Here is a 26,506-nt window from a genome sequence, read left to right as displayed (position 1 = left end):
AAGAAAAAGAGCCTGAAACAGCAACAGGATAAAGAAGCCAGTTTTTTTTTTCTCCGACAGATCAGGCACAATGCCCTGGAAAAGTATTTAGTCCCCTTGAACTTGTTCCCCGTTTTGTCACTCAGCAATCACAAACTTCAGGGTATTGTTTTTGGATTTTTATAGAATAGCAATGATAGTAGTGCAAATAGTCGATTTACAAAGGAAAATAGCAAAGCAGTCAGCCTCCACATGTAGGTCGGTATCGTCACTGGAAGTTACTTTTCACTGGTCTAACATGTATAGAGTCATATTTAATAAATTAAATAGTGTGTTGCGATAAGGCTCATTTGTCAGATTAAGAAAATTCATTAAGTCCACATTTCTGTGTTATTGCTTTTATTGCTCTGATGTAATATTCTGATCTAAAATGTCATGTTTTCATTAGCTCTAAGTGGAAAATCACCATAATTAACATAAATAAAGGCTATAAATATATGAGTCTGTATCTATTGTGGGTTACTGAATAACTTGGGGAAAAAAAGAAATCTAATAAATGTATTGAAAGGGTCCATACATTACCAGCTGTAATATATAATAAAATATTGGTTTCAAAAGTGTAAAGTAGAAAACTGATATTTGAAATACTGTATTTCTTTTTTTTTTGTTGAATTTGTAGTAATATGATTGACTTTCCTTCATTTTTTTTTACTTTGTTATTCAAATCTGGCACATATTTTTATTTATTTTTCCTGTATGGTTATTAAATCATTTCCCAACTTAAATCAGATTTAAAATTAGTATTAAAGTACTCAGCACCTAAGTAGCCTTTTTTTTTTTTACCAAATTACCAAATTTGGTTGACTACTTTTCACTTCAACTTAAATAAAAAAAAAATATTGAAGTCATGCTTGGGAACAATTTTTGGCAACTCTACCCAACTCTAGATATTTCTTGGAAAAAAAATTCCAATTTCCTTTCGTCTCACGTAAAATCTCAACAAAATACAGTGAACGATGTGGTTCCAAAGTGACAAAATGTGAAGAAGTTCACAGGGTTTGAATGCTTCTGCAAGGCAGAGTATCTCCATTTTTTCTGTAGTTCAGCCATCGTGACCCAACACTGCACATGAGGTGTGATAAAGGCGTGATGAAACAGACTTTTGTTCAATCGTCAGATGTATAAGTCACCCCTCTCAACTTGTGAAGAATGTAAGACCTCTTTTTGACGGGAATACCAATAACTACTCAACAAGAAAAAGCTCAACTTCACTCAGAGCAATTGATCCAAAAGTGTTTTTTGATCCAAACAGGTTTTGCTCCCAATGTGTAAAGCAATTTTTGACAACGTCCTGCAAAAAAACACAAAGCCCAAACATTATCATAAGAGCATTTCTTTTTTGTCCATTATCCACTGTCTCCGAAAGCAGTGTGTTCAGTTCCAAGCACTGTCACGTAAAAGTCAATAAAGTTGTATTCTTTTACTGTATCCCGTGTGCTTCTTGTAATTGTTCTCATCGTCAGGAATGTGGCCACCTATTATTTTGTCAGTAATGAGGTGTTTGCATGATTATCACACACTGAGATGGACGACAATGATCGATAAGGCCACGTGTTTGTTCGTAGGGCTGGACAATCAACAGGAACTGGAAGAGAAAGGAGGGAAGATGGTTAACATTCAAAGAAAAACACAGCAATAAGTCGGGATGATAATTCTCTCCAATAACTACGAATCCCACTGCGAGTAGGCTTAGCTCAATTTCACGTTTTAAAATTTTACTCAATCACTGTGACGTATTTAATGGACCAGTTAGTGCAATATTTGGAGAATCCGAGAGTATCTGGGAGGAAAGACCAGACTTTGCTATTTGTTTTCGAGCGGAGCTCCACAGGGAGGCAATGGCCAGGCTAATTCAGAGCAGTAATTAAGCCAAAACTTTACAAAAAATTTAAGATCAAAACATCTTTGTCTTTAAATATGTTCAACCCACAACTCCAAAAGCGGAATAGTTTTAGCTTCACCTAATTCAAATTCACGAGAGGAATTTTTGTTAACGTTTATTTTTTTATTTAAAAATTTAATTGAATTGTTCATTTATGACTCTTAATGTATTTCCGATAGTGTATAAAAGAGGCTTAATTGTTTACACTAGTTATCAAGTAATTGTCAGAATAATCGATAGACTAACTGATTACTAAAATAGTTGTTTGTTGCAGCTCTATGACGGTGTTGAGAAACCGCATACACGTGATACTGAAGGTTTTAAAGCACAGCTGTTCTTCCTCACACTTTATGTTTAACTGATAGAGTTCAATACCAGTTTAAGGTGTAGATGTACCAAAGTATTGGGGAGGTAAAATGAAAAAGCGAGCCAAAAAAGACCCACACGCCTCTATTATATCTCAAAAAACAATCCCCTTTTCATTTTGAACATAAACTCTCCTCTGACTGAAGCTCAGATTAACTTTAAAACCCATTTTGTAAGGCTGGCAGAGGCCAAAAGAAGCTGTGAAATGGTCCCAGTTTTTATTTCTGAATGAATGGAGCTCAGATTTGTCCAGATTACAGCATATCCGATAAAAAAATGCAAACTCAAGTGTTTTTCTACAGTCTCTCCCTCTCTCTCTTTTTTTTATTTTCAGGCTTTGAAAGACAGTAGTGAAGCTTCGGCAGACGTACCTGAGTATTACATATGGCTCACGGGGTTGTGCCCGTCCCCTCCCAGAGCAGGGTGACCCCCGCCCAGCTGCAGCTGGTGCTCCAGCCCTGGAACTTTCTCCTCCTCTCGCCTCTTGAGGCAGGCGGCTTTTGGGTTTAAATTACGCTCTAAAAAAGACAAGCGGAAAACAAACGTCAAACGAATATTCATCTCCAGGTTACAGAAATGGCAAAGTAAGCTTTTAAACACTTTGCGAGAGGGCGAGCAAGACAAAGGGATGGAAAGCGAGGCGAGCTGTGCAAGCATTTGGCAGAAAGCAGAGATTTACTTCTTTAAACGTTCTTCCTGTTCTCCTATGTTTGTGTGCTGCCAGAGAGCCGCAGAGAAGAGCCAAGTGAACACCAAGCGGTAAGTGGAGACAAAGTCGTACGAGTCCGGCTCTAGCGAGAGAAATCCAGCTGTCTAAAGTGGATCGCACCTGCTTGCACTCGGCTGACCTACCTCGCACCTGCTTCTCCAGGCTCAGGATGACCTGGACAGCCTGCTGCAGGATGACGAGCTTGGTCTGGGCCTTGTCGCTCTGCAGGTGGACCTGACACATCCTGCCCAGCTCTCTGAAGGCTTCGTTTATGTCGCGAACTCGCACTCTCTCCCTGGCATTGTTAGCTAGGCGGCGATCGCGCTCCCTCTGCTCCTTCTCCTCCGCAGTCAGGTTCTCGTCGGTCAAAGAGACGAGGCTGCAGCCGGGAGGAGAAGTAAGGGGTGGGGAGAGGGAGGGAGGGGTGGAGTGATTTTCATCTAGCAGTGCTTGGCAATTTATTTATTTATTTCCCCCCAGCCCCTCCACAACAACTGGTGAACAATCCCAAATCACAACCCTCCTGAAATCTGCTTGAACAATCTAAATTTGTAACTTCAATGAAGACTTTTCACCCTGTTTCAGTAATTGCTTTTCGTACTTGGAAGTGAATTAATCTGTGCAGGTCAGAGTGCTTCTAAGCTCTTGAGAAAAACCTGAAACATTTAAAGAAGACCTGAGTGGAGACGCACCATAGGTCCGCTGAAACATTTATGGACCTCTACTTTCTTTCTGGGTGCATTTTTGAGCAGTTTGAGAGCACGGCGCAATCAGGACAAAGTGATATCAAAACACAAGTCCTGAGCGTTAAGTTTGGTCATTAGGGTCCAGAATGGAAGCTGGGGGTCAGAGGGAAGATACGGACACCGAGTTATGAGAAAGACAGGAAGCGACACCATCTGCCAAATGCAATACACAGAAAGAGCTACAGCAGGTTAACTGTGTTAAACACATCAGCAGGCGACGTATTCATTCATTTCAAAGCGAGAGAGACGTCGGTCTTTGTTGCCGTCTGCAAACGGAAAGTGAGAGGAGGTAAAGCAAAAAACGTAAAGGGTTAGAAAAGAAGGAGAGGTTTAGCGTTCAAAAGGCCGAAGCGTGCAGAACAAAGAGTCCAAACATGAAGGAATGTTAATTCACAGCACACAGCTCGGCTTTGAGGCAACTAAGGCTAATTTGGTAAAAGGTTATAAAAAAATAAATAAATAAAAAAAAGACATTAAATTAAAATCACAGTTGTTCAAGTCAAGCATAACGAGCAATTGTGAAAGAAATGACTAGATGAAAGCATAAAAAGTGATTACTAAAGCCAAAAAAAAAAAAGTGAAGCAGACAGACAACCAAGCTGTGAGCGAGGCAGCGGAGTGAATTAAAAGCAACGACAGACCCGTTATGAGAAAATGGAAACCTTCAGGGTGAACAGGAGAATGGCCACGTCCTAAAACTGTGACACAGCTTTATTATTTTCTAATCCCCATTTTTTTTTTGTTTTTGTTTTTAGAACATTTTAGACTCCAGAACTTTAAAAATCCAAACAGCTCAGATATGTTTAGCAGATATAAATATAAGAATTAGCTCCCGATTCTTTTGCAAACCACGGTGGATCAACGTAGGAGAAGCTCAAGCTGTGTGCGAGTTTTAATCTGGGAAGAGGCCCCTCCCCCTCCGCTTCCTTTCTCTCTGGACACCCACTGACCTCGAACTTGCTGCTCCAGGTTGAGTATAACTGTAACGGCCTGTTGCAGAATGATCAATTTGGTTTGGGGTTTCTCATAGCTGAGGTGGAGCTGACACATGCGACCCAGCTCCTTAAAAGCCTCATTGATGTCCCGCACGCGCAGCCGCTCGCGGGCGTTGTTCGCCAACCTCCGTGCTTTCTCCCGCTCGGCCTTTATCTCCACCGGCAGGTCTTCGTCGTCATCCTCATCATCCAGACTACTGATGAGTCGGTGGCAGATAAGGAGGAAAGGAGACAATAATATGGGTATAGCTCATTTGGGCAAGGATCCCACATGCAGTTGTCAGGTGTTTATATCCACTTATCACAGGGACGACTGTCATCATTTTTGGGCTTTTATTGGTTTATCTGAACTGTTTTTTTTTTTTTTTAAATCAGGTTCTAACGATTGTACAATGTACATTTGACAAAATTTATGCAAAGAGGCTACAAACCACACCCTGGCTGATATTTTGACTTTTGGCCTTCAGTAAGCTGCAGAGAAACCACACACTTTATGTAGTCATCAGTCCTTGCGTATTACTGGTTGGACATTTGACCACTCTTCCTGGCAAAATTCATTCAAATTGGTTGGCTCCCTGGAACGGATCTCGCTTTTAATTGCAGTTTATCGTTTTTCGTGATGTAGGGCTGAAGTCAGGACCATCAGCTCAGTGTTTAGCCTGTGTTTGTGCCGGATGTGTTTCACATCACTGTCTTGTTTAACTTGCTTGTGAGCTGAAGTGAAGCAGAAGAATTTGGAGATTCTGCAATGAACTCAACCTTGTGAAACCAATTCCAGTCTTTAAAAATCACTAGTTATTTTCTTACTTGAAAAAAAAGATGGTTAAAATATAATTAAAAGCCCAAAATGTTTATGACATTCATGCCTCTAAAAAGTGCATGCAAACTTATGACCAGAGCTGTACCTTGCTAAGTAATTTTCCTAATTTGTGCTAGACGTTTAAGGGACTATCACAATAAAAAGCACCTCTAAACAATGGCTTGTTTTTAATCACATAACAGAAATCGAATTAGCTGGTAAAACACTCTAATTGCTATTATATTATCAACATTATGCCCGAAGAGTTGTCTAGCATATAATTATTTTTCTAATTCTGCTGCTGCAAATATTCTACTTCTATATAAATTAAAATAAACATTATGGTGCAGTTATGATTTGGACACCTTGTTCGAAGGCGAGCCTTCAGATCTTTTCTGTCGTCCTCTGACTTGTCTGTAATTGAGCAATTCTCATCGTCCTCTTTGTCTTCTCGCTTGATAGCTGTGCCGCCGGAACGATTCCCGCTTCCGGGCAGGCCTGCGCGCACACACACACAACAATAAGGTGCTAAGCAACACTTTTACTTATTTATGACCTAAAATAAAGATTGCAATGAGAGCAGAAAAATCCACCTGTAAATCCATCCTGCTGAGAGCCTAAATGAACAGATGCAGGGCCGTGATGCAAAACTCCTCCACTAGAGGGCAGACCAACTGAATCCTCAAGGTGGCTGGAAACCTGTAAAGCAGTTGTTTCTGTTAGTGCTGGCTTCAAAGCAGAATAATAAGTGATGTGGGCAGCATGACCCCCTCGGTGACCTGTGTATAGCATTTTAACTCTCTTCCTGAATCTCACCAGTCCTTGCAGGCGACTGGCCAATCCGAGAGCTGCACTGTTGAAGCCCGGTGCGATCCCTAACCCAGCCGACAACAGGCTGTGCATTTCAGCAAGTCCCGGCCCTCCCTGTCCGCTGGCGTGCCGCTGAAGGACATTGATGGCTTCGTCCAGACGGTCCTCCAGTTTACTCTGCTGGGGAGCGGGGAGAAGGGTAACACATGTAAGATTAAGCGTCTTATATGTAATCGCGCCCTGTTTTTACGTTAAACGTCACACAAAGTGGCTCACCATGGACTGAATTCCTCCCTCAAAGTTGGGTGACGGGGTGGCCTGGCCTGAGGACCGAGTCCACTGTGATGCAGAACCTTGAAAAAGAAAAACAAAAAACGGTAAGAAGGTTCATTCCTATAGATCAGACAAGTGTCTACAAGACAGGGAGGAGATTTATTAATGGAACGATTTGCTGTTAAAGTTCAGAAGCAAGGAAAGGCAATTTTATCTTTACAGGACGTTTTCAGCAACAATGAAATTCGCAGTGTTTCATATGATTAGAAGGAAAATGAAACAACAAACAAGCAGGAAGCATTACACTGCAGAGGCAAAGTAAGGGAAACAATAACAGGTTAAAATTTTATGACGTCCCAAATGTTATTAATCAATGTGGCTCTAAACAAATTCATCTTTAGCTCTGAGGATTCGTGCAATGATCGGGATTTTTAGATTTGAAGTGCATGATGAAAATAAATGAAGCGATTTGATCAAGATGATGTTGAGAGCCACAACAAATTTCCAGAGCTCTCAGTCAATTTATCTAATTTTGTGCAAATGCAAAAAGGCTATGATTAATCTTTGACAGATATTTCTATAGTGATCATACTTTAAATATGGAACATGAAAAAAAAAAAAAAAACAGGGAGCGGAAGAAAAACGCCAATAAATGAAGGAAGACAGGAAAGAAGGAATAAAAGAATGAATGACAGGAAAGAAGAAAATAATGATAAAGGAAGAAAGGAGCTAAATGAAAAAGATAAAGTAAGGACAGAAGGAGGAAAACAATGGATAAAGCAGTGATAAAAATAAGTAAGAAAAAACAGAAACTAAGATAGAAAAAGAAGAAAATAGTGAAATGAACCAAGGACAAAATTAAAGGGGATAAATAGCAGACAAATGGATGAATGGAGACAACTTTTAAACAGGAGGTATGGGAATAAAGTCTTGAAACACAAGATCTTCCCATACTCTACTTTTTCTATCTTTACCCAGTATAATAAAAAAAAAAGCATGAGTCATGTTCCACGTTTTTCCACACTGTGTAAAAACCCTGAAATGTGCTCATGCACACAATAAGCAGAAGTTTTATACTCGATCAGACTAAGGAGAGCCGGCCGGTTTTACATTTTACAGTCTGCGACTTTTATCTAAAGCATCACTCAAAGAGCGAGCGTAGAAATCAGGACTATGTCAGTCAACCTGAAGAAACGGGCAGAAACGTCGTGACAGTCGTTTGCAGATGTGCTGCGTGAGCTCTTGTTCAGAGGCGGAAAGAAACAGACAAAGTTCGGGCCAGCAGTTATGAAAACTGAAGAAAGCAAAAGCGCGTAATCGGCCCTCAGACGTCCCAGATTGTGGCAGGTAGCCATCGGCTCAGAACGTCCAGACACCGCCAGGACCCTGGTACACCCACCTACAGTCTGGAGACGTCTGGTCGCACAAGCCAGAAAACATTCTTCTGACGTGGAAACAAAGCCAAGCTGACAGTGGGTGCTTTGGTCTAGCAAGTCAAAAAAAACAAAAAACAAAACTGAAACGCTCGCCTTGAACAGAAGGCCGTTTTGATTGACTACTGTCTGAAACAACAATGCAGCACTGAGGAGTGCATTGGCAAAGGCAGATTCGGTGAGGCCGTTTCCAAATTTGTCAACGTGCAGATTGAAAACGATCCAAACGGGGATTACAAACTGTGATTTCAGCCACCAGAAGAACAAAAGGTCGAGCTACAGATGGTATGAAAAGCATAAAGCTCTTATTACGGGATTACACGCGGAAACTGTCAAAATCTACGGATGAACTGCGGCAAACTCCTCCAAGATGCCAAAAAATAAATAAATAAGCTGCTTCCCAACACGTTTTGAAAACCGAGCAAGGAAAACAACCATTTCAGAGAAGTTCTCACTTATTGCCGTTATTGTTACCAAGTGATTCAATTTTGCAGTATGCCACTTTTTGTTATTAATAATAATAATAATTAAAAAAAAAGAAATTCAACACATCAATTTCCAGAAGCCACCCCAACACTTAATGGTTATTTTTGTAAATCTAAAACACATTTGTAAATACAACTTTGCGTTTTTCAGGCAATAGTTCAAATTATTTTCTTAACTTTTGCATCGTTTCACTACTTTGTTACCCCCCCCAGTCTTGTGACAGTACTTTATACACACAGGGTGTCATGAGTTAATGCTTGGATTGATTGAAGAGAAAAAAAGGGAAGTGACCCCACCTTGTTTTCATTTTTACTGTATTTTCCCTTCCTCTCTCGTAAGCTATATCAGGCTGGTGAGCGTACATGAAAGTTACACTGTGGGTGGAGTGGCTTTAAATAAACATGAAATCAAGAGAAATGCTGCTTTTCTGCTGTAAAAGTAGTTTTTTTTTTTTTTTTTGGAATAAGTTAGAATCATAGAGTGAATTTCTGATATTTTCTAAAAAAAATTTTTTTTACTACTTTGCTATTTCCATCTTATTTATTCACATTAAATAAATCTCCAATATCTGATAAGATGATTTGTTTCAGTAGTAGTTTTTGTTGCACAGTTGCTAAGTTCAGACTTTACTTATAAGCTTCTAACTTTGCACATGGTTGATGTATTAGATACATTTGGAACAGCATTTTACTGTCGCACAAACGCAAAACTTTAACTTGACATGTTTTCAGTCCGTTTTGCACCCAACATGTGGAGCTTCTTCTTCAGATTGCACGTTTTCCACTCACCTGACACAGCCTGTGGTGAACCGGAGGGAGTAGACGGCGACGGAGGGAAAGCGTTACTGTTTGGGTCTGAAGGATAAATCTGAACAAAGAAGTTCTGATTTTCACTCAAAATAAAAATGTGTATTACTTCCATTTATATTGCCTCAGAAAACGACAAATAATCTGTAGAGTCCTGTGTCACTAACAGTGTTACTTGATTATAAATATGTACTCTACAGCTACTTACTGATGCCAGGGCTTTTCCAATCTCGTCACCCGAACTTCCTGGTACAGCACCCCGATTTGCTTCGTAAATAAAAGCAGAAGATATTAATTGGTTTCGGTGTACAGCGTCTTGCAAAAGTATTCATACCTGTTGAACTTTTCCCACATTTTGTCATATTCTAACCACAGACTTTCATGTATTTTGTGGGAATTTTAGGTTGTAGTAGTGTGAAAATACGGCACAACTGTGAAGCGGATGGGAAAAAAAAGAACATGTAATTTGCTTTTGTTGTCTTTTTGTGGTTTAGCAATTAAAACCTTATAAAAGTGTGGCACGCAAATGTATTTAAATGCTTTAGAAAATGTTTCAGTCACTTTTTTTCTACATCTAGAAGCTGACATTTTCCTCTATCCTTCTTTGCATAATAGAACACGGTCAATTAGAATGGATGGAGAGCTCAAGTGGATTTAGGTCTGGATTTTGACTAGGCCACTCTAACGCTCGAACATGTTTCATTTTAAACCGTTTTCATCACAGCTCAGACATTTTAGGGTCGTTATCCTGCTGAAGGAGCCTCAGGTCTTTTTCAACCTTTAATCCCTGTTAAAGAAAAAAAAAAAAAAAAAACATCTCCCTCTGTGGCCAGATTTTGTAGAGGAGCTGGATTAATCAGCCTACTTGTGCTTTTCTCTTTGTATGTGTGTATCCTGTTTTGATTTGTCTTTCTGTGTCCTAAATAACACACATGTACGGTATATACTACTGTGCACAAGTGATTTTTGTTTTGTTTTGTTTTTCTTCTTGTTCTCCCATACTGTCCTTATATACTTTATTTTTATGAATAAGAAAAAAAACGACGGCATATGATCAGAGTACATTTCTGCTCTTTGGGTTGCAGACTGAAAAAACAAAAATGAAAGAAGAGCATCTCCACAGCATGATTCCGCCACCACCGTGTGATGTGAAAGGAGCTTAAAAAACTTGAGACTGGAATGTAAAGTAAAACGCTACTGTCCCTCCCCCACTTGTTGCTGTAAACCGCAAGACAAGTTTTCAGCTGAAATTGAAATGAAAGGTGGTTTATTCAAATTACACTTCAAAGTTACGCATTATTTTGTGTTGGCCAATCAGAAAATCTAAATAAATTACTTCAAATCTTCCAGTCGTAATGTTATAAAATGTAAAAAGAATCAAGGGTTCTGACACTTAATTTGGTACCTATATAAATATATTAAAAACAAAATTACTCTGACATTTGAAGCTGAAATGGCACACAAATGACTTACCCATAATCGTTTCAGTGCCAGCGATGGGGGGTGTGTGGCTGGGGACTCCGAAGCTGCTGGAGCCTGCGTGGAAGCTGGTGGGATGAGCTCCGTTCACTTCGCTGCCATGCAGGGGGTAGTTCTGGGGTGAGAGGGGAAGGGGATGCCGCTTCTTAAAAGAGAACATCACATACAGCGTTAAGGACGCAGAAGCTTTAGTGGAGAAAAGAAATTTAACAAAAATTAAGGAGGGGGAAAAAAGAAAACTGAACACACCATTCTGTCTTGAGGGTTTATGGCAGTGAATGGACCGTGCTGGCCCAGATGGGGGGAGTTCCCCAACACGGCAGAGTATCCAGGCTGAATCATCGACCCGGCAGAGCCCCAAGGATCAGAGGGCGGGTGGGCATCTGTCAGGGGGAATCCAGCAGAGAAACATGGAAAATAAGGCAGAGCCACAACCAGACGCAGGAGAGAAGACAATGAAGGCCACATATGAGCCGTGTCATATCAGCGTGATGACTGTATTCAACCGTGATTCACCGTTTGACCCGCGGGGCTGTCGGTAGCCTACAACCACAGCACCTACGGCTCATCTGGACAATATCACAGTAAAGGAACCGACTCTCCCAGCTGTGCTGGCTTCAAAGGAAAATTCCAGGAAACTGCCGTCTTTGCCAGACTAAACTTTTCATCTAAACACAAAGAACTAGGAGAGACTCCAGAGGAAAATATTGTTTCAACTGACCTTGCATGTAGTACGCTGGTTGGTAGACATTTCCTGCTTTGGAGGCTGGGAAGCAAGTGGTGTCCCGATTAAAATCCTCTCCTGTGGCTGTGGGGTAAACCTACAAATAGAAAAGTGAAATGATGACCGAGTCTGACAGAGTGAGCTCGAACCACATGTTTCCATACGCTGTACAAATAGACAAATTACCCCAAATGATCAGACTAATGTTTCTCTCTTTTAGATTGCCCAAATAATTTATATCTGCTGAATGCCAGAGTAATTTCTACAAATCCAACAGCTTTCTTACATTTTTTCCTAATATGTACCAGAATTTCCTTTGAGCTGTTTAACTTGGTTCAAACTGTTTTGGTCTCCTTTCACAAGCTCATATCAACGACTTGCTGGAATTTTGTCCCGTTCCTCCTGACAGAACCGGTGTCACTCAGTAAAGGAGCCTTTCTACGCTATTATTTTCTTTCCTCAAGATGCCATCTATTTTATGAAGTGCACCAGTTCCTCCTGTCGCAGGCCACCCCACAGCACGACGCTGCCACCACCATACTTCACAGTTGGGATGGTGTTCCCAGGCTTATTGACCCTTTTCATCCAAATGTAATGATGGTCATGATGGTCAAACGGCTCCACTTTAGCTTCATCAGACAGTAAAACTCGAAAAAATGAATGTTTTTGTCCTTTAGTGCATTTTTAAACCGTAACCTTGCTTTTTGTGTTGCTTTTGGAGCAATGGCTTTTTTCTCTCTGCGTTGCCTTTCAGCGATGTTGGTAAACAGAATGTGTTTCGCTGTGGATAGTGACACTGTCTCACCATCTTCAGCCAGCGTTTTCATAGGGTCAGCCCCTTTGTTCTAAGGATGATTCACAGATTTCAGACCAAAACTCATTCTCTTCTGGGACGCAGCCGTCTCCTTCGTGATTACTGAGATGACTGTTCATTCAAAAGGCATTTAGACTTATTTGTGATTATTTGAATGGACTGCACTTTCACATATTTGGGAATTGTAACTAAGAATGAACCAGACTTGTGCAGTTTCACTATTCCCTTTTTCAACTTGGCTGATTTTTTTTATTTTATTTTATTAATCCTTGATGTCACACAAGGTACCCGTGTTTTCGAGGTGTTCATTTAACTCAAATGTCATGAATGAACATGTCAGAAGCTTACAAAACTATTATGTTATCATCTGGGTTTTCCCTGATTGCTTAAAGGGAGAATAATATCAGTTCTCTCTTTAAGAAAACCATTTTTAAAAAAATAGCAAATATAAGTAATTTTGGTCATCATAACTATATAATTCATTATTAGATAGTATAAAAAGTATTTTCGATATCGTGTAATATTGTTACAAAAGAAATACACTTTTTTGAGTTTGCATAAAATCTTTTTCGTAAAGCTTTTACTACAACACGCTTAGCTCCGTGTACGATCGAAATCTATTTCCTTTTGAAGCTGAAGTGCTACTCAGGCTAACATGGATTTTACTATCTGGATGAAATGACGTTTCTTTAGATTTGAAACTAAAGATGAGACAGTATGAAATGTAAAGAGCCAGACTCCTTTTCGAGCCCATAAACATATTTCAGTGTATTACGCTGTTAAAACACAGGCATGGAGTTCAATCTCCTTAACAAACAAAGTTTCGACCAATCAAATGCAATCTTCATATTGAGGTGGGAATAAAGAAGCCACTGTTCTGTACCACCTCCGTCCAAAATGAGAAAATCAAGAAACCAAGTATGTCTGTAAAACTCTGATCATAGTAGGTCTGAAGTTTTCTTCTGTAATTTGATTAAACAGAGAAAAAAGGAAGAGGAAAAGAGAATGAAGAGGAGAAGAGGGAACAGGGAGATGCACTCCTAATTACTGAACCATCTGCCGAATCCTGGACAGCAGCCAACTCCGCTGGCAGCTGGGATGGAGGGATGGGGGAGGGCTGTTGTTTATGGTTGTAGAAGAGGAGAGAGAGCGAGGCTGTGCGAGGTGGGGCAGCGAGCAAGAAAAAAAAAATGAGGAAACAGGGTGTCCATAGAGGGAAACATTGAGGGAGGGAAAGAAAGAGAGGGACCAAAAACCATCAACCCCCTCCAGCACAAAATCTCCTCGGCGATTTGATGAGTACACTTGGCAGAGAGGACGAAGTGTGGCCACAAAGCCAAGGGCCCACAAGTACAACATACTATAAATATATGCTGCAAATAAGTGACTGGGTGAATAAGTGGCTTGCCCCCACTGTTGCCTTTTGACTTTGCTGCTGAAGAAGCACAGATGTTCGACCTAAAAGGCCCGCGCCGCTCCTATTATACCGCCCGAGAGCCAGAGGAAGGGCTCCAGATGCAAAACTAAACGGGAACATTTTCGTTAGGCTTAAAAACTGAAACTTTTGGCATACATGGAATCAACGTTACAGACCGAGGTGTAGCACAGGGGGAAGGTTTTCTGGAGGTGTCTACTTACTGAGGAGGGCAGGCCAGGAGGAACCTTGCGGATCTTTTTTGGCTGCGGATTTGCTGGGAAAAAGACAGAAAGGAAACCTCATAAAAATGAAAAGATTGATATCTAAAGACAAAGCCACTACACAATACGTAATAAAGGTTTTCCTTTTAGACCTATCAGCCTTTGTGCAGCCTCATAATTCCTGCACAACCAGAAAAAAGTTCTGTGTAGTTCTGTGTACTGAGCAGGAGGTAATGCTACTTTCTCCACCAAATAAGAAGGAAGAACTCAAAACCACGTTTTAACACTTACAATAGAAGTGGTGGAACCCACAGATGTAAATATAGATCAGAACGGAGACATCATTTGTAAAACAAAAACCAGAGGAGACAAACGTACGTCTGATGAAAAGAAAAAAAAAAAATGCACATGCCTTCATTCTTACCAGTGAGGTCCTGTGCGGGTCTCTTCCTCTCATAGGATGAATAAAACTGGGAATTGGACTTGGCAGAAGGCGGAGAGAGGCTATCAGGACTGGGCAGGGGTATCTCACTTGGCATAAAACCAGGCTACAGACGGTTTAAAGAGAAGAGAGGCAAAAGCCCGTTCAAACAGCAGTATGAACATGTAGAGAAAATTAAGGTTATCATTGATATGCATCTGTCTTAAAAATAACCTGTTTGTTGTTATAAACTGAGAGCTCAGTTGATTTCTGGACTTAGACGTGAAGGACAGCTTTAATTGTTAGAGTAGATTAGTACTCAGAGATAAAATCAAGACTATATCACAGCAAATTGGAAGGTGAGGAAGTTCTGAGTCTGGTCCAAATGATATTTTTTTTTATCACAGATGCAAAATATATATATTTATTTTTAACATCTTTGGCTTAATTACTGCACTGACTATGTTGCTTTGCAGCAAATTGCCTTTTTTTGAGCCTCTGTATTCCAGTTAACAATTAATCAGTTACTAAATTCTTTGACAACTATTTCAATAATCGTTTAATCACGATTAATCCGATTAATAATTGCAGCCCTATTTGTATCCACAAATCCATTGCGACAGTGGTATGCTTGCATGAATTTATTTTTGTGTTAATCTGCAGGTTTCCCTTTGTCACGTTGTTGCTGGTATGACTTTATTTTCTTTGAAAGACTCACCTGCGTCCCAAATGATGAGTATGACCCTCGTTCAGCTTTCCCTGTTAAAATAAAGAAAAAGATTTGAGGATCGTTAAAAGGCAAATGTTATGTATGTAATCACACTGCCCTGTCATTCATCGCATTTGCAAGGTGAATGTATATGCTGCAGTGTTTAAATGAACCAAATAGACTCATTACAAATGCTCCAGGGGCAATTGTATCCAAACTCTGCCCCCTCCGCTGACAGTTAAACAGAGAAGCGCTATAGTCCACTGTTTTCCCCAGGGAGAGCCCTGTTTGTGCATGGGTGCCCTCCCTTTACACCCCCCACCCCTCCCATAGCGAACACACACAAACAAAGCCCTCCTCCACATCCTCCCCGTTTGCCCTGCTCCCCCTCATCCTGAAACATGCGCTGCCCTAAACTGCCACATGAGTGCCGGACTTGTGAATGGCTGCTCTGAAAAACAAACTGCTTGTTGTTCTGTTCAGTCACACTGTGCATTGATGTACGAGTCTGAGTGCCAGTTAACACATTCCTCCATCACTTAGTCCGACACTGACAATTTTTTTTTTACCAATTTGCAAAAATGAAAAAAAAATAAATAAATAAATTTAAAAAAATAGAAGGGATGATTTGAAAGTGGTGATGCCTGTGCTTCGAGAGCTCAGATTGAATTAAAATCTTCTTACCAGCAATGCCTGGTCCAAATACGGGGGTAGAGGCCAGACTTTCTCTCTCACTGTAAAGGCCCTCTTCGAAAACCTGAGAGAAAGAGACGGAATAACACTTCATTCGTAGTTGCATCAAAAATAAGCAGATGGCATCGTTTGATTTTCAGTTAATCTGCATCAAAATGCAACAACATAATATATTAATTATAAGACTAATTGGATTAATTGGATTCATCGTGATTAATTGATTATTGAAATAATCGTCAACGAATTTAGGACTTGATTAATCGTTAACTGGATTTCACAGACTCAATGAAAGGACATTTGCAGAAGAACATGAAGTCAAATATATATAAACATATTCATTTGCATTAAAGATGTTTTTTAAATCCTTTGTAAATATGTTCCGCCTAGAACTCCTCATGTGGCATAGTTATAGTTTGACAATTTTCAAATTCTGTAAAAAAATAAAATAAAATACATTTTCTCTCAAGCACCTTTTGATATTTTACAATTCTGAATTGGTTAATGCAAAAATTAATCATTTTGATCAAGCATACACTAAAAGAAGGCTGTGTTATTGCACTGTTGGCAATAAAATGTTTATTTTGTTATTTTAAAAAATGCATTGAATTATTTGTTCATTTGCATATTTTAATATTATTTCTAATATTGTGTAAAAAAAAAAGGCTTAAGTGGTTAAATGAAACATCTACACAATGTGATAATCTTTTTATGCAATTAATTGTATGAATAATTGGTTACTAAAATAATTGTTAGTTGCGGCCCCGAATTTTACTATTTAACTTTAAGCACGAATGTAATATTACTGCATACTTTCAAAGTCACCTGCTATTATTTTAATAAGTTTTTTTCTATGTTTTCAATCAACATGTAATTGGAAAATAACAAATTACACTCTTGTTTAAGCCCAGGAAGGCAGGTCACAACCCAGCATTAATCATCGGCAGCACTGGTAATGCATAAGTGGTCAAATCTAGAGCACTTCATAATGTTGCAGTCTGTGTGTAAAAGAGGTATAAAGCAATAAATCACGCAACACGTGAAGAATAACACAACATCTGCTGCACTCTACGGCCGAGGCTAAAATAAATCATACCCTTCCCTGGTTGAAAGATGGACTAGTCTGCTCCCCTGGTCCCCACGGACTGGACCCTCTCCTCTCATCTACACCTGTTGGGACAAAAAAAAAAAACTCCGTCAGCCAAAAGGTAATAGCATTATGATCACAGATTTATGTCCCCGTCTTGCAACAAATGTGTCACTTGAAAAAGTGACGACTTGCTTTGATACAGGTTTTTCAGGCTCCTTAATGCAACCTACATTGAGAAACTTCAAAGCTCACAGAGCGAGACAGCACTGTGACGGCGCTGTCACATAGTCTGGATTTGAGCTGTAGGAAGTTTGAATAATTAACACCCAGTACGAGGCTTCCAGAATCATCCTCGACATTCCTCGGTCTCCCACACTCCACTCCTTTACGCTTTTTCCATGGCAACACTCATTCATAGCCCATTTGTTCCCACACGCTTAGGCCCACACCTTCACCTTAGCGCGAGGCTCACCGTCCAAACTCACACGGCTGGCATGTGCCATCGCGGGCCGGAGCAGCTTTAAGGAAGGGATGTTAAAGATTTGTGGAGCAGAAATCTCTGCCCAATCCCCTCGCTCTCAAATCTCCTCTCGTACTGCAACACAGCATCTCTTGGGGAAATCTGAAGTTTAATTGCACTCGTATTTGCATAATTGTGCATATTAATGAGGCTGAGCCCTATGAATATTCATATTTTTGTTTTGTTGTCTAATTAAAAAGCTAAGGGGGGAAGGGGGGTGCGAGAATCCTGACAGGATCAGCAGTAGAACAGAATAATGGCTCCATAGTGCCAAAAGCAGCTAGATTGCAGTGACAAGTGTGAGCTACACGACACCAGCGGAATAAGAGATGAAGGAGGCAATTTCACGTCCCCTCTCCATGTCTGACTGCCGCTCTGCCTGTCAATCAAAGCAAAACTTACACGTTAGACATTTTAGCGTGTTGTCATCAGCAAGCACCTTCAATCAAAAAAAAAAAAAACAAACAAAAAAAAAACACCAACAACTTCTGATATGTTTTAGATTTGAAACTTTCTCTGCTTGAGTTAAACACATAAACAGCAACCAGATGGAAGTAAATATCGTTCTACTCATCGGGCGTTCTACTGTCGGCATCAACATCGGCCGATACCGATGTCGATGCCGATACTTTGTGCATCCCCAACAACCCAAGATCCATCAACAACAAGCAACAGTTAGATACAATTCAATTCATTCGCCAACCAAGATTTACTCTAATCCTAGTTTTTGACTCAATAAAATACAATCTGACGCTATTTACCATAACACATCAAGATGAACCAAGTGAATAGCGCTTTTTGAGTGTTTGAGAGCAAAGTTTATTAAAAAAATAAAAACTTCTTTAGCAAGTAGACTTGTGTCATAATTCTACAATAACCCCAATTTCAGTATGGAAATTTTAACTACTCAGCATTAGGCGGGTTAGATTAACAACAAAAACACTTGTTAAAATCGTAAAGAAGTGTGTTTACATCTGCTCATACTTGTGAATGGTTTCACTCAGAGACATTTAAAGGAGGGTGTAACTGTGAAATAACAATTCAGATAGTAAAATTACTTAACACTACAGGGACAATTTGAAAAAAAGAGACTAAAATAATCCAACAATAATGGCAGAACATTTTGCTGCCGATTAGGATAGTGGACATTAAAAACTGCATGTTTTTTTAAAGCGTGTTTAATTCAAATCACAGACAATGAGACATTTAGTCGGGAACATGTTGATCTACATTATCACGATGAGCCACTGGACTCATTATAAAACCCTAGAGTCAGTCACAGCTACAATTTTTATTTGAACAAATCAGATTATAGTCCAAGGTTTCGTCCAAAAACTGCAGCTACTCTTGGCTTCTTTGCAGTTACACTTGCGCTGTGCATACTGCTGAATGAATCTCAGTCTGCTGAACCTAAAAAATGTTCCTACACTTTTCACCAAATCTTTCCACATCAAGATTTCTTACAATGCTTCAATTCATTTAGTTTAATGAGTGAATATTGATTCCTACAGCAGACCTTACTGCTGATTGCTAGTGAAGCATGACACTAATATTGATTTCGAACATACTAAGTTTCATTAGTCCTACAGAACGCCATGCCAAAATCACAAATATCAGCTCAGACAGGCTACAATATCTATAAGCAGGAAAAGGAATAAGAGGATGAGTAACAGAAAAATTCTCCCGAGAACCCCAATGCACTTTTCCTCCCAGCATGCAACACCCCTTTAAGGTTGGCTGGTCTATAATTACACAGCACAGACAGAGCTATCGGAAACAGACAGACAGCCTGAGTCACCGGCTTCGTGAGCGAAACGCAGGCAGATATATTGACCAAACATGCAGGCATGTCCTGGTTTTTACTGGAACGCTGCCCCAGGCCAACTACAACCGAGCGGTCCGTTTGTCTGCGCGACTTCTTCCTTTCCCTGGAAAAGTGAGTCACGCAGACACAAAGCGTGATGTCAGATACGATCTCAAGAGAGACAACACTGTTAATGAAATAATGAACAATGTACAATGACACAGGGCTGACTTTTTAAACCTGTTAGTCACAGGAGACTTCCTAAGTGCAGGACAATGTGACATACTATCCTTTAAATGCACGCAGCTTACATTCGACTGTTCTCCAGCGATAGTTTGGATCTTTTTTTTCTTTTTTCTTTTTTACAATTTTTACAATAATAAGCAGCGGATCGTCAGACTTTACACAACAGACCTTCATGTAACTTTCCCACCTGAGTTTTTCAAATTCAGTTTCACATCTGCTTGAAACAAGGAACCTTTTCATGCAAATTTATATCACAAGCCAGTCAGAATTTCTACCCATACCACCCTAAAAATACACGTTAGGAGTCTCGGTTTCTTGTGAACTAAAAAAATGAAAGCACACGCAAAAAAAAAAAAAAAGAAAAAGAAAAATAGTGGACTGGATTGAACAGATATGAAAATCACTGACAGCTCAGAACAAGAGCACAAAAACACATGGTAAAGTTTCACATTTAAACCATATGAATTGTGAGGGGGGAAAAAACATGTAAATGACTACTTTAGAGCCATATGGAAACTTTTAAACCCATCAGGTGTCTCTCATGGTGCCATGTGGGCAGGTATGAGACTAATGAGGAATGATGATGACCTCACGTAGTAGGACAGTTTCATGGCATCACCACACAGTAAAGCCCAAAAATATTCATAACTCTGGCCCATATCCAACTTTTTTCCAATCAAGAAGGAAATTAGACATTCATCTCATAATAAATAATAAAACAATGTAGAATCAGTTTAGAAAAATTAATGAATCTGTTTTTAATTTAGATTTTATTTTATTTTTTTAAACTTTCATGTTAAAAATTACTTTACTTTTCACAAATGTTTGTGGTTTTGAAAGGGTAACTTTAAAAAAAAAAATCCTTGGCATACCTTGGCAGCAGTAACCAGCCCACGCTTAACTCAGTATGTGTGTAAGACTAATGACTGTTACATAATTACTCATCAGGAATCAAGAGTTTGGAGCTTTGATATTAGACATCAAACAGCACAGCTCATTTCAGTGCCAGGGGTGTGTGCCTAGGGTGTCTGGATTTCCGCTGAGCCTCTTATATCCTCTGCTAAAACAACTCCCTAATTTGAGCTAAGTAGCTAAAAGTCGCTTCATAATTTTCTTTTGTTGGGTGCATTTACTTATTTCATTGCTGCAAAAGGTCCAACTCTGAGGTAAGCACTAAAAATAAACAAGTTGTTCAAACTCTTGAACAAGAGTCTTAGGAATACCTGCTAAGCTCAGTTCAGGCATTTCAGATGCAGAAATGAGGAGCGACCTGTTCGAATAGCTCAAAGAGCCCTGGTACGGTTCCTGTGGGCCGTAGGTGCCTCATGAGAAGCCGTTAGGATTGATAACATCTACATGCCTCGTTTGTAAGAGCGCGCCCGATCCTTACAGAAGAACAACACAAGTGGCTTTCTTGTGAGTAGATGAAACAGAGCCCCTGAAAACCCCACCCAGCAACCGAACGTGTCGTCTTTGATCTTCCCCTTGAATATCGCGTTGCTCTCTGATGCTTGTTGAAAGACTTAATGCACCTCCAAAAAACACAATGGTAGCAGAGAACTTTGTTTTGTCTGCGACTATTGGGTCTGGTAGAGCAGGGAAACGGCGCCTGGGGTCGGCATATAAAACTCCAGCAGACATACAAAAGCACCACCATCCGATGTTTGGAGTGTCCTGGTTATTATTTGACAGCATTGACGTTGCATGCATGCTTTAATCGCTAATATGAGGGTTGGATTTGTGCATCTGATGATGAATTCTCAATTTATGAAAACTAAAACAAGGAAACGGGAACAATGTATTATTCTATTACAACTGGAAAGAAAGCAAGAGAGTAAAAATGAGGTAGTGAGACTGGAGATGGGCTCTAATAGATTTATTTTTAGAAAGTCACAGAAGCATTACCAAGCAATACGGCCACTGACTACAGGTGAAGGAAAGGCAAACAAACCGTCTCTTTTGTGTATTATCTCTTACCGGGACCTCCAAACTGGCTGCTGGCGAGAGTAGTCGGCCCATTCTTTCCATTCGAAACTGGAGGTTCAAACATCTGAAAGGAGAGCAATAAATCTGTAAAAACCACGGCAAGGCAATAAAACATTTGAATGTTCCCTCGACGTTTATGCAAACGTTGATCAGAGCGTAATCCAAACTGTCCTACGTGCTTTTGCGAACAACTGCAATAAACACAGGGCAACCCGAGTCTTTCAGCTATGATTTGTGACAAAACAATAAATAAATAAGTTGAGCCAAGACAAACAGAGCTTTATATATATAAAAAAAAAAAAAAAGCATGGCTGCTTAAACACATTACTTCCTCATTGAGAATGAATCTCATTCATTCCCATTTCGAGGTACTCGTCACCAGGTTTGGTGCTTATTGTTAAAATGAAATGGATTACGAAGGTAACGTTGAGGCTTAGCAGGGCCTTACCGCACTAAAATCCAGCAAGTCGCTCAGCTCCTTGTCGTTTTCCACTGTAGCCATTCTCTGATGCTGTTCACTGGGCCTTTACAGTCTCAGCTACAGACTACAAGGACAAGCACAAACAACACGACGTCATTTTGCGTCAGTAACTCGATACTGGTTACATTAAATGCATTGATTAAGATTACCGTTTTCTGCACTGTGTATTTTAGTGTAGAGAGCTGTGTAAACGCTGCATTCCTCCTTCAAAACATCAGCCATGCTGACAACAGCAAATGTCGTTTAATCTTTACATGGAATGTTAAAATCGAGCTTCGTTAGAAGAAAGATGAACAACGCCCGATTATTTGCTATCACTAATTCCCAAAGAGGATCGAATTCTCCCTGTGCCGCGCAGCTGGAAATGCTAAAGGTGGATCGCCAAAAAAAAAAGAAAAAGAAATCATTCAGTTCATTTAAAGCAACTGGTTTCAAACTCGGCTAAAAACAAACGTGTGAGGCCAGCCCCAAACAACAACAATGTCAGTAAAGACAGATTAATCGTTGCCATGTCTCTGCTCAGAAAATAAGAACTGACGCACAAGCAATTCCATTTATACAGCTATTTCCATATGTGAGTTGGTCTGCTACGCTAACTGACTTTTACACAAATACATTAAGGAAGAAAAAAAAAACACAACTACTTAATGAATGAGAAAGCTTTTAATTGTGGTTTAAAAAAAGATATAAAAAATAAGTTCTCACAAGTCAATCCCTCTGAAGATGATTAATAAATGAGTGGATAAAGTTTGTATTGCTTCACACGGCCTTTCGTCCATCAGAATAATTTATGTATGTTAATAAGATTTGGTTTTAGTCACTAAATTTATAAATCTTTGATTTATAAATCAAAGATTTATAAATCAAATAAATCTTTGAATTATTTCAAAAAAATTAATTATTTTTTTTGTGGCAGAAAAAACATATGAATTTATTTACTTGAATGATCTTAGCTTTATGTCTGTTTAATAATAAAAAAAAAACATATATTCATATTAAACGTACAAAAGGACACTGTGCATAGTTTGTTTAAGGGCGTTTTGTTTTCATAAGAAATCATAAAATATCTTATCTGATTATTTCAGGACTAAAACAATCAAATACCGGACTAATCAACTAACCAATATCTGCATCCCCGCTTTAAACTGAACTATCTTTATACCCTCACATCCGACAATTTAGTCAGAGTTCTGATCAGGTAGTGAGAAAAGTAAAAGCAGTTCTAAAAGTAGCCCACATCAAACCATGGTTCAGCCACAGGCCACGCTGCATTTGGTTTTTAGTCAGCCCCTGGACTTGGGTGCTGACTCCACATCAAAACCCAACTGTGTTTTTAGCATCTCTGTGCACTGAAGTCTACAGAGTGATAACACGGCATGCTGGATTCCTAAAGTGGCAATTTATGGCCAGCCAACATCAACACAAATGTTCCATGTGACTAAAAGAAAAAAAGACGTCTTTTAAAACTACAATTATGGATTTGGTTTGAAAAAAAGAAGAAGAGGGTTTTGATGTTCTCTTAGGTCATAACCAATTATTAAATATGAACTTAATTGTTTTAACTAATGAAGAGTTTTGAGTTTATTGTTGCATTGGAGCTTTTGACCATTTGAGAAACATGATCGCTTTGGTTCAGTGGCTTTTCCTGAAATATATTACAAAATTTGTACATTTTTTTTTTTGTATTAAGAATATGAACTATTTTTTTAATTATGCAAAAAAAAAATCAATAATGTAATGAAGTGTCCTAGTTAAGTTCTCTTTTAGATTGTTAGGCGCAACTCTTTCATTGTAAGCTGTCTAGCTAAAAGGGTGGAAGAGAAAAAGCAGAATGCTACAACAATCATCGCATTACGGTTAGAGATTTGTGACCTATTAAACTTCCTGTGCTTTCCAGACGTAACTGATGTGACTCCAAAAATACCACCTGAATAACTCATTTATTTTTATGGCCTTGCCGACGAGCTGCGTTTTAAAATAAAATAATCACAAGGGAACAGCATATAGGCTTCCTACAAACCTCCATTCTGTCCCCAAATGAATTTATTATAATGATTATTATTATTATTTATCAATCAGTTTTGTTTAACAATATCCGGGACAATTGTGAACAAATAAAATTTTTAACTAGTGAGGTTTAGTGAGCTGCATGCTCCAGAAATCATGAAATGACATGATGCAGAAGTTTTCCTCCTCTTTTATTGCTTTTTGGCTGTTCCAAAAAATGTGTACAAAATCAAGACTTTTAAAATCTGGACAGGATTATCCCACACCGAATGGAGATTCTTTAAATTAGGAGGTGGTCAGTATTTAGTTACTGACCTCCTCTCTCCCCCCCCAAAAGAGAAATATATATCAGAGTTCAAGGCTTTGCTTGAGTGGCATCTAAATCAGGCTCAGTGTGACAACCATATATATATATATATATATATCACAGTAAGGATTGTTATTTTTGATCTATGAACTATTTTGCCACTATTGATTCGATGAGCTCTTCAATATTATTTAATTCAGTAATTGTCTAACGGGTAGCAGAGTGGTTACAGTGCCAAATACAACTATTGTAATGAAGTGGCCTGGCCTATCTGATATTGAACGACTTTTTCTGGCCATTTGCAGCGATACATTTACAGCCAACAGACGGGAAAAAAAACAACACAAAATATCTATATTTCTTGCTCTTATTATGTATGTAAATACTTGTGTCTCTTGGCATGTCATTGGGGTTACAAACCAATTTATGTTGCAAATTATAGAGAGGGATTTGGGAGGAGATAAACAAGAAGTGATGTGATGAATATTAATAAGTTGTGGAGAAAGGGTGAGATTTTATGCACTCGCCCTTTCTTCTACTTAACGTCATCATTGTATAGTAACTGCTTTGCTTTCTCTGCATTAGCATGTCTAAAATGAATAAACACTGCAGCGGTGTAACGACCAAGAGGCTGTAAATAGGGGTGCATGCGCGGAATGCGACCAAAGAACAATACGCTGACAGCACATAATCTAGCAATTTCTGTCTCTCAGCAAGCCGAGGTCAAAATGGGGGATAAGTGCTTAGCCCCTCCTAACAAATGGAAGTTGCATTACGCTTGTCTTGAGCACCCCCACCTTTTGGCCAGCGGCGTTTGGGGGAAAGTTACATGGCAGAAATAGCTGCAGAAAACAAGAGCTCCTGGCTGGCGTCAGAAAACACGGATCCAGGCTGTTCAGTGTTCACCGGAGTTTAAATGTCTTCACCTACGGGCTTGGAAATGCTGCGGGACGTTTAAAAGGATCTGAGGGGGGGGGGAAAAAAACCAAAAAAAAAACCTGTTGCCTGCCCTCTCACATCGAGATGAGCACAAAGACTGAGTCCACAAAAAGTTTAATGAATATTAATCGATTGTAATAAACCACTTCACTTTTTATTATTACAATTATATTTTACTGTAGCTAGTTTACAAGTGTGTGGGAATTATAAAGTACTGCATTAAGAGCTGCAAGCGACGGTTATAACGGTAGAAGGCTGGGTGGAAGAGAAGGGGAAAATACCCAAGTTATTTTCTGCTGTTATTTTTACACTATGCGCTTATTTAATAGCGATTTTGGGCACAATTGAATATTAAACGTAATTGAACGTAAAACAGGCTCGCGTTGGTCATAAACGCAACATGAGTGATATAAAAAGAAGTCAACGGCTTGCGATCAAACGCAAACCCACATATAAGTGCCGAGACCCCAGGGGAGCTAACTCACTCCGGTAATATGCTAATAACGTTATAGCTCACAGAAGTGAACAAAGAAGTGTTTTCCATCACACCCAGGACTGCTAAATGCTGTGTAACCACACAGTGGACCTCGGTGAGACCGAAAGAAGGGAGGAAAATCCAACACCCCGCTTTTCTTTTCCCCGGCTGTAGCCCTCCAACAACTTAATCGCTGCGCTTAAAACTTAGTTATTACCCAGAAATCAACGTAACAATACAACTCCAGCTTCGCATGAATGAGCTTGTTTTGAATACGTTCACATTTACCTGGAGTCAGCAGTGTAGCATCCAGCAGCGAGTAGGGATACGACAATATATAAGAGAGGAAAAACAAAGTTAGGGATAGAATCCTTCTCCTGTGGTCCCGGTCCGTGGGCTTGATGAAGCGCAGGAAAGACAATATAAAACGCTCCTTTGTCGTCTCGCCTCGTTGTTTGTCTTCGCTATGAAGCCGACCTCGCGTCTTTAACGCGGACCATAACTCTTGCGGTACTCTGTTTCCTTTCACTTGGAGAAACTGCAATCATTTCTTTTCCCAAGTAGACATTTTCACAGCCTCCACATTGTCGGTTCCAATGGAATATCACTCCGCAGCGCACAACCTACGGGAGGACATGGGCGCTGAAACATCAGCGGTGTCAGGTTTCAAATAAGGAGAAGAATCCAAATCAGGCGGCTTTTGACAGTTTACGTTTATGCGCAGCGTTTAACAGACGCGCCGTAAAATGTCAAGGCTCTAAAATCGTGAGCGAGACACAAAATGGCCCAGCCACAAATTTAGGGGATCTACGTCAACTCGCGGATGAGGACA

General features: G+C 39.6%; 1 protein-coding gene across 13 annotated transcripts; it reads right to left on the bottom strand.

Annotated features, from left to right (window-relative positions):
* Positions 1-808: 808 nt before the first annotated feature.
* On the bottom strand, positions 809-26,506 carry tcf3a (transcription factor 3a). Of its 13 annotated transcripts, none has more exons than XM_007574521.2 (22): positions 25,963-26,506; positions 21,914-22,010; positions 21,457-21,529; positions 16,916-16,989; positions 15,814-15,886; positions 15,139-15,179; positions 14,424-14,547; positions 14,000-14,052; positions 11,545-11,644; positions 11,073-11,206; positions 10,818-10,968; positions 9,553-9,611; positions 9,327-9,405; positions 8,019-8,105; positions 6,623-6,699; positions 6,353-6,526; positions 6,130-6,235; positions 5,902-6,034; positions 4,863-4,931; positions 3,140-3,375; positions 2,659-2,805; positions 809-1,624 (listed from the first exon to the last, which is right to left on the bottom strand). In XM_007574521.2, exons 2-21 carry the CDS (start codon positions 21,965-21,967, stop codon positions 2,666-2,668), a joined length of 2,037 nt encoding a protein of 678 aa, XP_007574583.1. In that variant the 5' UTR covers positions 21,968-22,010; positions 25,963-26,506; the 3' UTR covers positions 809-1,624; positions 2,659-2,665. The 13 variants fall into 13 exon arrangements, with proteins under 13 accessions (XP_007574583.1, XP_007574582.1, XP_007574584.1 ...); XM_007574520.2 differs by having other exon boundaries at positions 4,863-4,934; positions 25,963-26,505; XM_007574522.2 differs by having other exon boundaries at positions 4,863-4,934; positions 6,353-6,523; positions 25,963-26,505.

This window comes from Poecilia formosa, unplaced genomic scaffold (assembly GCF_000485575.1).
Source record: "Poecilia formosa unplaced genomic scaffold, Poecilia_formosa-5.1.2 Scaffold354, whole genome shotgun sequence".
Classification (NCBI taxonomy): Eukaryota; Metazoa; Chordata; class Actinopteri; order Cyprinodontiformes; family Poeciliidae; genus Poecilia; species Poecilia formosa.
This window is presented reverse-complemented; position numbering and strand designations above follow the sequence as displayed.